The sequence below is a fragment of the Indicator indicator genome, chromosome 5 (assembly GCF_027791375.1).
Source record: "Indicator indicator isolate 239-I01 chromosome 5, UM_Iind_1.1, whole genome shotgun sequence".
Taxonomy (NCBI): domain Eukaryota; kingdom Metazoa; phylum Chordata; class Aves; order Piciformes; family Indicatoridae; genus Indicator; species Indicator indicator.
This window is the reverse complement of record NC_072014.1, coordinates 16,120,013-16,131,160: the sequence shown is the minus strand read 5'-3', so window position 1 is coordinate 16,131,160 and position 11,148 is coordinate 16,120,013. Positions and strand designations below refer to the sequence as shown.

Genomic DNA, 11,148 nt, shown 5'->3' with positions numbered 1-11,148 from the left:
GAAACAACATTTTTCCAGTCACCGTGTTATTTCCTTTTCTCTTTACCTATTGTTTTGTAGAAAAAAATTTTCTTTAGCCACACCACTTAGAGGTCTGGATTTTTTTTTCAAATGACAGTGCATTTCAAAACCTCAGTAGGTCTGTGGCATGTTAAAAACGTGAACTGTTTAACATAATAAGAGATGATCTCACATTCTGAGTTTAACAAAATACCCTGAAACCAGATAGTTATGCAAATGATAAGCTTCTCTCCATTACATCTCAAGCAATTCACCAACCAAGTTCCTGTCACAGAAGAAAAAAACATGGGTAGCATGAGACAGGCTTTAAAGTATCAAAAAAAAAAATTTGCGGATAGCAACATTTTGCAATGGGATTCTGACAGAGTCTCATCATGAGGTTTGCCCTAGCAAGTGCTCAGTGAAGAAAAGCCACTTGAATCACTAAAATGTCAGTGACTAACCCAAAGTGAGAAAGAAACTTACACGAGAAACCTAATTATTTAATTTACTAGCAATCTGACTAATCCCAGTAATGTAGCCCAGCATTCAGTGTAAGTTGTGTGTCCCTCTCAGAGCTAAGTTCGAAGAGGCCATCAGACCTGAACCACTCCTGAGCTGATTCCACAGCTGAAGGCTCTGCAGCTTAGCTCTGCAAGGCCTTCAGTCCTCTCCCCTGCTTTGGCACTTTTCAAGTATAAAGTAGCACATGTCAAGTATAAAGGTTTCCTGTGACCGGGGGATTAATATCCCCCCTAAGAACAAAGATAGATAGATAGATAGATAGATAGATAGATAGATAGATAGATAGATAGATAGATACATACATACATACATACATACATACATACAAAAATAATTACTTGCATTAAAGGGAAGATTCATCTTACATTGAGCTTTTGGACACAGAAAGTACAAAGCACAGGCCTTTGGAGACAGCCTAAGGAATATTCTTCCTGAAAGACCTTCTGAATCTCAAGGGAGGGCTCTTCTTTCACCCATTCCCCTGCCCTGGCCCCAGGCCATGTGTAAGGTTCCAGTAATGAGGAAAGGGTAGAAGAACAGTTTTCAAGATGAGGAAGTCAGGGGAAGAAGATACCAGACTATAAAGGTAAGAAGGCACAGTAACTGGGTAAAAAAGGCCCTATGGCTGTAGTCCACAAAGCATGGCTGTCATATCCAGGTAAGGTTGACCAAACAGGAGTTCAGAGACTCTTCACCAGTTGAAGAGTAGTCAGAAAGGCACAGCAGAGAGCAAAAGCATTCCCAGTGATTCTTGTGGATCTTATTTTAGGCAGGAACTCATTCAGTTACCAAGACTTTGTTCCATGCCACAACTGAGCTGAAAAGGATGGGAGGAGCAGTGAAGGAGAGATCTTTTTGAGAACACTGCATCATCCATCTGCTGTCTGCATACCCTGACTCAATATCAGAAGTCTGATTAGCAAGGATAAGAGGGCACCACTGCAAGGTGACCTCTATGCATCTGAAGATGGATGCTTACTTTGAATTCACTTCAGGTTGCCCTGGCAGCTGCAGTCAATTATCAGGAGATGACATTATGGTTGATGAGGCTTAAATGCCTCATTTGTTTAACTGCATACAAAACCCAAGGCCAAAAGATGCACAGGACAGGTAATTTGGTTACTGCTGTGGATATGAAAATGTCAGGCATAACGTGGTATTCCATGCCATAAATCTCACTGATATTCTGATACATGATGTTGTAATAGCTTTTATATAATATTAAAATTTATTTAAGCCTGTCTAATCAAGAATACAATACGGTTCTGACTCAATATTAGGGTGCAGTTTTCCCAGAGATGTATTTTTATTTATCATCAGTTCTATTTTGAATGCTACTTAAGATCAAATTGATTATGAATTTGTCATTGCAAATTGTTGCATCACGTAAGCATGAAAGCAGTAAATCTATTTAAATCACTAGGTATCTATGTGATTTAAAGATCAAGTATTTATCCTGTACTTTTGGATTGGGCATCCTCCTGTTCAAAAAGTGATGCTGTTAAGTTTTTCTAGGTCACAACCTAAAAGTAGGTCTCTGCAGTGTATGAGATCTACAAGTATGTTTTGGTTTAAGCCTAGCTGGCAACAAAGAACCACATGGCTGCTTGCTCACTCCTGTACTCTGGTAGGACAGGGATGAAAATTGGGAGAAAAGGTAAAACTCTGTGGTTTGAGATAAGTACAGTTTAATAGGACAACACTAGTAGAGAAGAAACAATAAAGGCATTAATACTAATAAAAGACTATATAAACCAAGTGATGCACAATGCAATTGCTCACCACTTGGAACCCTACACTGAGCCTGTCACTGAGCCATGATCCCTTCTCCCACTCAGCCAGCTCCTCCAGTTATATACTGAGCATGAACTCATATGGTATCAAATATCCACTTGGCTCGTTCGCATCAGCTGTCTTTGTTATGCTCCCCATCAGCTTCTTGTGAAAATTAACTCTATCACAGCCAAACTCAGGACAATACATGAATGATGAAGCACCTTCTAGAAGCACTTCTCCAAGTGTCGGACAAAACCAGAATGGTGATCCCAGTGCAACTGAAGTGTAACTTCATTTTTGTGAAACACTTTAGGCAATGATTCATGGATGTGACAGTCTATCACATAAAAAAAGCAAAGTGATTTTCAGACCTTACATGACTTTTAAAAGGTCAGTGGGTGAAAACTGTTTCACTGAGATTTGAAATGACGCAGGTGCTCTAAGCAGATGGCAGTAATCAAAGCTCCAGCAGTGTTTTTCATCTGTTGATGTGAAGACACTTAGATGGGAAAGTCTGTAGGTAGGAAAAGTTCTTTATAGATGTGGAAGCCACGAGTTATAAACCTAGATTTTTATTCTTGGAAACAAAAAAGCTTAAAGAAGCTGGGTTATGATTCAAGTCACATTACTGATATGAAAAGATGAAGCCATTGCCAGTGTATTCAGTATTTTGAAGGGGGCAGCAATTTTTAGCACTAACATTAAAGCAGGGAAAGAAATTGAGGGTGGAGGGAAATCCTCCCTAAAACAGTGAGCTTGCACTCATTCACCATGCTACGTCAGGCAGAGGTATAGTGCTCTATGTATTGTCCTAATAGGAAATACCTGATGATTGCTAAAATATTAAGTGCTATGATGGTACAAATTGGCAGCACCACTGGGCCTGAACTGCTCTATTGGATGATTACCTCTCCTCCCCCAGTTCTTAACCCAGAATGGATGGCAGTTTCAGATTGAATACATATTTTCCATCTGCTGAATAGTTGTTTTTGTTCGTGCTGTTTGAGGTTAACTGTGCACGTACTAATCAAACCCACTACTTCCTTTCTCGTAAAACCAAAACAAAGCTTCGTATTACTTTCAGGTACAGCATCTGGGATCAAAGCTATATATATACACAAGGTGTGTGGGTTCAAACACTTCGAAGATTCAGTATCCCGAAAGGTGTCACTTTTTTTCCAGTCCTGAGAGTTCCAGTTTGTCTAAAGTCTGAAGGCATCAGCCACTTTCAGCCCCTTCAGCATCTCTCCCTGCACAGGAATGCTCTCAATATTGGTCACCGTGGGCTTTCTCTGCACAGCCACCGCCATTGCCGAAGGTGGGTAGATGAAGGAGGCAGGGTAGCTGGGGGCGTCTACATTTTCTTGGTTTCACATCTTTGCAGAAGATGGACTGGGTACATCAGGGAGAGGGAATTGACATGGGAAACTTCCATAAGACATTTTGGGAACAAGCTCTTGGGGCACTGCAAAGTATCTATAGACGGATGCTACTGCTCTAAAGATTCAGAGCAAGATTCAGAGCAGCTCAAGAAGGAAGAAAGATTTTGACAAACCAGGCCTTGTGATTGAAGTTGTTAGCAGCTGATAACATGGATATAGAGGTTTGAATGGACAGAGAAATTCTACTCCTCTTTGTCCCAAATTCTTGCACAGCAGAAGTGAGGATAAGCCTTGACCCAAAAAGAACTGAAATAAACCAAAACTGAACACATAGTACTGTCTTCACAGCCTAATAAAGCAAAAGTTACTGACTTCCTATTGTGTAGCAGGATAGAGTCTAGAAGTTGTAAAAGACAGACAGTGGGGATGTACATGCTACACAATTTTCCTCTTAAGATTTGCAATTACTTTTTGCAATGTGTTTATCAGGCTGTGCTAGACTGTAGCTTGGGGTATATACTGTTGCTGTACTGTGGCTTGGGAACAGCTGGTTGAAAATGAGGAGCAAACAGATGACATACACACACAAAAATAATTATGCAAACAGGTTTTCCATGCTGTTTTACTGTTGCCATAATAGTTCTGTTCCACATCCATACATGATGTCAACTTGTTTGTTTTTCAGTGTAAACGTGCTTATTTCTACCAGGCAGGAATTGTGGTTTAAATGCCTAATTTTTAAGTTTCAAGTTTCAGCTTGACAATCTGAAGTCTATTTTTTGCTTTCTTATGCATACTAAAAAGTTTGTGTTGAAGGAAATGGAAGCACGCAGGTTGTTCCTCCAGTAAGTGGGTCAGATTAAGTACTTTTTAATCAATAAGTATTTGTTGAGATTTATGGTATAATTTATAGTAATCCAAGAAATTCTTGAGTTTTTAAAAGTATATTAATAAAGGGCCTATGTGAATTGTGGTCTTGGAGTCCTTTTCTTGGAAGGATTTAGCAGCAGTTCTAAGAATTACTCATGGATAATAGGAGGTGGTAGGACTCCCTTCCTATTGTACAAGTTTCAGGTAAATGACTGCAGATAACTTCTTGACAGTTCACTTACCTTCGTGTTCTACTTCCTTGCAGTAATGGAAGTGACTCAGCCAGCAATGGTGCTGGCCAACAGGCAAGGAGTCGCCAGCTTGGTGTGTAAATACAAGCACATTGGGAATGCAACAGAAATTCGAGTGACTCTTCTTAAACAGATGGGTGACAGGTTCACTGAAATTTGTGCTTCAACCTACACAATGGAATTTAAAATGTTCAGCGTGGAAGAGGTCATTCAGTGCCACGTGAGTCCTGGCCGAAACAACGTGACCCTCACCCTCACTGGTCTTCAAGTTAATGATACTGGTCTTTACATCTGCAAGATGGAGAGGATGTACCCCCCACCCTATTTGATGAACAAGGGAAATGGGACTCATCTCTATGTCATTGGTAAGCCGAACACCTTCACAGTACCATGATATTCCCAGGTTAAAGCAGTTGCTATTATTTCTCAAATGTCTTCAAAGTTCTGCTTGATTCAGGCTCTGAGAATCATTATTAGCTCTTATTCCTTTCAGGTGTGTCTGCACATACCTAAAGCAAGCAGAGTCACTGCCATACAATGTATTTAGCAGTGTGTGGATATTTGAGAGTATGAGCAATACCAGGCAGTGTACATGTATGTCTGGGCAATAAGCTATGTAAGTGCTGAAATGGTGGAGAGTAATGTGCATGTTCTTTGACAAATAAAGCCTGTTTAGAGGCTTTACTAGAGGTTGAGTGGATAGGGACTCAGTCCTAGTAGTATCCTGGGATATCACATGCTGGAGAAAAGCAGTGTGGAGGATGACTTACTGACTCTAAGGACATCCTTATGAGGCTTATGTGTGACATGACTTGTGTGATATTATATGTTTTAGATCCAGAACCTTGTCCAGGCACTGCCATATATCTCTGGGTTTTAGGAGCGACTGCCTCAGGATTTTTTCTTTACAGTATCATCATTTCAGCTGTTCTTGTGGGCAAAGCGGTAAGTCCTGTCACACACAGCCCCATCCTGCTAATGACAATTGTTTGTGCAATGAGGACAAGGAAAAAGAAATGAGAACAGGGAAGAACACTGAAATCAAACACACTGGGATGCTCTTCTTCACTCATGCAATGCTGTTACAATAATGCAAAATAAGAGAATTTGCTGGAGCTGCCATTTAGATTTATGGCTCATTTGTGTTGCCAGAGTACCAGAAAGCAGGCAGCTTACATCAGCTGGTCTCACCCTTGGTTTAGGTTTGGGTGTTTATAATAAGTTGGAGTCATGGATTCTTCTGGGATCAAAGGCAACACAGTCCCCATGGGTACTCTGATTTCACAACTGATTCATAGAAAATTCCAGGATTTTACTTTTCCTTTTCTCACCATTCACCTCTGTGCACAGCAAGTTTAGAGAGGCTTCCCCTTTTGATGTGGACAAATTATAACTTACAGCATTTCTAACCTCACAGCTAGAAATGTCTTCACAAAGAAAAAGGCAAGCAAAATGTAAGTCTGTGTTGCCTCTTTGCCTGGGAGCCTGAAGTACTCATAGTTTGTCTGATGCCAAAGCTATATTCAAAGAACATCCCTGTCCCAGATTTTTCAGTTTACCCTAGTCCCTAGAAGCTAAAGGAAACCGTCTGGTGTGAACACTCCTAGTTTGGAACCAACACTGAACTCTGTGGCAGGAGCACCTTCAAAAGGCCCAGTGAAGGCAAGACTGTGTTCTTTGCTAAATGGCCTTTGTAAATCCTGATTCTCCCTCAAATGTTCTCAATGGATCTTCTACAAAGAGTGGTGATGGGGAAAGGTGCCTGGAATACCTTCCACTCAGTAAAGGCAGAACATCCATGATTTTTCTATGAATGTGCTGGTTGATATTTATGCTGAGATCACTTGTTTATTATAGTGTCTTCCCATATTTTACAGATAAAGAGAAGACGATGTCTCACTACTGGTGTCTATGTGAAAATGCCTTCTGACAAGCTAGACAAAAAAGTAATTCCATTCCACATCACTGTTAACTGAAACAAGTAAAAAGAGAAATTATTTCCTATCTGGGATGGAGAGTCTGCTAATCCACTTAAGTTAGAGAAATAAAATTAATTGTCTTATTACAAAGCTGTACAGGAAGAAGAGAGAATATTTTTTGTAACTTCTATGGTTTGGAGGAGAATAAATAATTTCTGCATTAATATTTCCAGGTTAACCCTGTCACACAAAAATGGCTACATTAGGCCATTGATGTTTTAAGTTGTATTGTACCAATATGTAGTCTGTATATATACATAGATATATGTATAGCCTTATGAACTATTGCTGTTGCAGCTGAAAAACTTAATGTCAATTTCACCTTGTCTGCTGATCAGCTGGAATCCAAACACTATTACAACAGAGGCTTGTGTGTCATTGCATGGCTAATCCTATAGGTGAGCAGCAGAGGCAAAGAACACACTAAGGTACAAAGGAATGTTGACTTGTTTCCCTGCATTGCTATTTATTAGTCTCATTTCTGGCATTAGTGCTCTGCACTTCCACAGAAGCAAAACTGTAGGTTGGCACTGATGACACTACTGCTCTAAAAGGCTGATCTCAATTCCTTTCACTGTCATTGTGTCCCAGCTATGCCATACTGAAGTTAACATTGATGACATCTGAGGTAGTGTTGACATCTGGGTTGGAGACAAAGGCTACCCAGTAGGAGCCCTCTTAGGGTGTTGCTGGAAGGATGTTGCAGCTCTGCTGGGGCCTTACGTTTTACAAATGCTAAGTTAGCATCTATCCAAAAGGCAGAAGTATATTACTGTGAGTAACTGAGTCTATTTTCCATGAAAATACTGATAGTGTATAATCTTGTTTATTAGTTATGTACCATTTAATAAAAACTTTGAAGCTTTGCCCAAATTAAAGTTTATTTCTTATTCATAATTCTCAGAAGAAACAGGAAGTGGGTACATGTTAGAAAGCAGCAATGACAAGATGAACCTTTCCCCTCTAACCCTGTGTTTTGCCTTTCTGAGGAAGCCTGCGGGCTCATGCCAACACTTTCTCACCTCTCCTCCTCTTCAAGAGGCCACCATTACAATCTGTCAAGTCTTCTGTTTGTCTAGATAGAGCTGCTGCTATATAGTTCAAAGATGCTACCAATCACCCTTTCGTTTCCAGACAAGTTACCTACTTGCAGAAGGTAACTGTAACAACTCTGACAGTGTGACATGCACACGTTTATACAAAAAAATAGTTCTAATTTCAAATCCTGTTTTCTTTGCACCTCTCCAACACTCTCACTCACTAAATGATAGCTGAAATGCACAAAGCAACTGAAGCTTAAAACAATTTCAACATTCTTATCTACTACCTACTACTCTGGCTCTTTTCTATCAAAATTTCACCTTGCAACCCAAAACCTTGGAAGCATGTGTCTATTTCACAGCTGTGAACTCCATCTTCTTGGCTCCATAACTGTCAACCCAAAGCCACAACCCTCCATGCCATGTTCCCACAGTGGCAGCAGCTCCTAGTACACCAAATCTCATTATTCTTTTAGTTTGCTTTTTCCTTCTTGCTCCTTCATCTGGCACCACCTCTAACTGTACAAATAAACACTCACATTTTTATTTGCCAATGACTGCAGGTGCTACCTGCTCTCTCAGTGCTGACCTACAATTGTAGTGCATTAAGTAAAAGTAGCATCTGATGATATATCCTTTTTCTGAAGGTGTTTTAGTATTCTGACATCAGTCTGGGATTTTTTCCCCTATTTTTCCACTAACCTCGTGTTTTGGAGCTAAAATATTCAAAGATCACACATTTGATGTCACTGCAAAATTACTGAATTTCTGCCTATTCCATTGCAGCCTGCTCAAAGAAATGTGTTTCATGATTGGTAAAAACAGATTTGATCCACATGTTCACTAGTACGAGCTGTAAAATATGTTACTAAATTTACCCTGGCAATGCAAGAATAATTATCTGGGGCAAATTTTCCACCACTACTCAGATATCCCTTAAATCACGTCTGACGCTTAATCAAGAGCCAACTATTTCTTCTTTCTCTTTTTTGTAATTCCCGTACACTGAGACCAAGAAGTCAGTTTTCTTAAGCAATCTAAAAACAGCTCCAGTAAATTATTTTTCAAGTTTATCCATCCTGGGTGAAGTGATGCTTTAGACATGTATCAACAGCCTCATGACCTTTGGCCACAGCTCGCTTTGTATCTGTGTCACCATAGAACCTATGTATGTTCCAGTTCATCTTATCTCAATTTCTGGCAGCTAAGTTGACCATGGTTAGGCCATCTGCATCCACCAGGACTAATCCCTCTTAGTACACCAGAATTTCTTTGAGGCATGAAGCCTGTAATGACCAGCAAAGAGTGCTGCCCTACATAAACTGCAGGTTGTTAAATTACCTAAAATAGTGAATGTTTGCCTATATTTAGCCTGTATCTGGGACTAATCTACACCAGTTGCTCTATCACCCAATGACACCTCCTCAGCAGAGAAGAGGTACCAGGAGAAAGAGAGAAGACCCATAGGCTGAAATAGCCTGCAGCCCATGGCTGGCCTGTGATTCTGTCCCAGCCAAATCTGGACAAGGTTAGAGCAGAGCATAGCAGAAATGATCACCTTACATATGGCCATAGCAGTATTTCATGTTGCTCCTGCACTTACATAATTTCTGGTATGATGTTTAATAATTATCATATTGGAAATCTGCCCAAATTCATTGGCTATTCCGAACTTTTTTTTGTCCTCACTAGCTACTTTTCCCAACCTTCTCTTATTTCTGCAGTGCTTAATTTCCTCTGGCTACGACTGTAGCAGCCTTGGCTGAGCTACAAGTTATATAATCATGCACCATCATTTTTCTTCTAAGCCAGGTTCCCCTTTTGAATTTTCTGGCAGGGTAATAGGTGCACTCAAAACAGGAGATGTAGCAGTGAAGACCAATGTGGGATTTCAGTTCAGAATCTATTGATAATGATAGTTTCGTAATTTATATCCTGCACTACAGTGATGAGTGAAGTCTAAGTGCCTGCAGAGATTATATTTGTACCTATCTTCATATGGTCTATATAGAAGCTACATCTGAGGAACACAGAGCCCAGACCTCAGGGAATTTTTATTTCCCTGATTCCCAGTACTGTCCCCTGGGACCTTAAGCTCTGTGCTCCTCGCTGGTACTTGGAGAGCATCTTGCCATGATCAGCACCCAAGAAACCTACATACACAAGTCAGATACAGCTTTCTGTCAGATCACAGCAGTACCAATGTGAAAGGTGCAAACTCTAGGTCAGTGGACACCCCGGAAAATGCAATAGAGAGAAATCTTTCTGGGAAGAATGTGAAAAGCAAAGGTGAAAGGATTTCATCTCAGAACTCTGCTCATTAGAACAGGGGGGTTAAAAATGTAACTGAGCACCTTACCTGGACAACCAAGTAATGAGACCATACTTCCTGGTGAGATTCAGGATGAGTATCTTTTGATGTGTCCTTCACCCAGCCAGGAGATATCTCAGCCTGTTTATGAAAAAGAGGTAGTGAGTGTCCAGCTGCATCTAAGTGGGCATTCACAGGTACTCTTGTCTGCATCAAAGACAATGCCATACACATACATCACCAGCCCCCACTCTCCAATATTCTACTTTGATTTTTATCCACTTTTTGATCTGTAATACTTTTATCCTTGCCATTTTCAATTTCCAGAGTCCTAGCTGGTACAGGAAAACAAATGCCAAAACTCTCCCATCTAGCTACTCTATGAGTAGGCAATGAGTAGTCCAACAGTTTAGCATCAGGTATTTTCCTGTGAAATACTCACATTCTCCACTCTTTGGAGGAATATGTGAATCTGAACTCACTACTCAGTCAGGCCTTGAGGTATGTAGGGAAAAATCCATTAGTCCTGTTTTCCATATATCCTTACCAAACTAACAAAAGGACCCCTAAGCTATGGCAAGAGCAGACTTCTGTAGACCTATTCCTATCTTTCCTATCCTCATGACCTTTGCTCAAGATTGCCCTGGACCTAATTTCTTGTTTTTCAATAACATTTGCATTGTCCAGTAAACTCCTAACTGGCTTGATTCAATTTCTGTCTGATTACTGACTTCAAGTCTTGCAGCTCAAAAGATGAGTATTTCATAAAATGAGGTGCTGAGGTAAGATTCAGAGATGAATTGCATCTTGCTTTCACTAGACAAGAACTACTGCTGGGGAGTGAGCCCTGAAAAATGAACAAGAAAATGCATCAGTTTTGTTCGGGATGGGAACAGTCTGAATCATGACTCTAGGAGAGGCATAAATAAGAATCAGATGATGTAGGCAAGAGCTGTATCATGAAATCCAAACTATAGAAAGCTGGTGTACAGCAGATGGTTTATCCATAACTAA

At 40.3% G+C, this 11,148-nt stretch overlaps 1 protein-coding gene across 1 annotated transcript; it reads left to right on the top strand.

Annotated features, from left to right (window-relative positions):
- Positions 1-3,561: 3,561 nt before the first annotated feature.
- CTLA4 (cytotoxic T-lymphocyte associated protein 4) lies at positions 3,562-6,780 on the top strand. Its single transcript, XM_054381337.1, has 4 exons — positions 3,562-3,619; positions 4,819-5,169; positions 5,640-5,749; positions 6,682-6,780. The coding sequence occupies exons 1-4, from the start codon at positions 3,562-3,564 to the stop codon at positions 6,778-6,780; spliced, it is 618 nt and encodes a 205-aa protein (XP_054237312.1).
- The last annotated feature ends 4,368 nt before the right edge of the window (positions 6,781-11,148 follow it).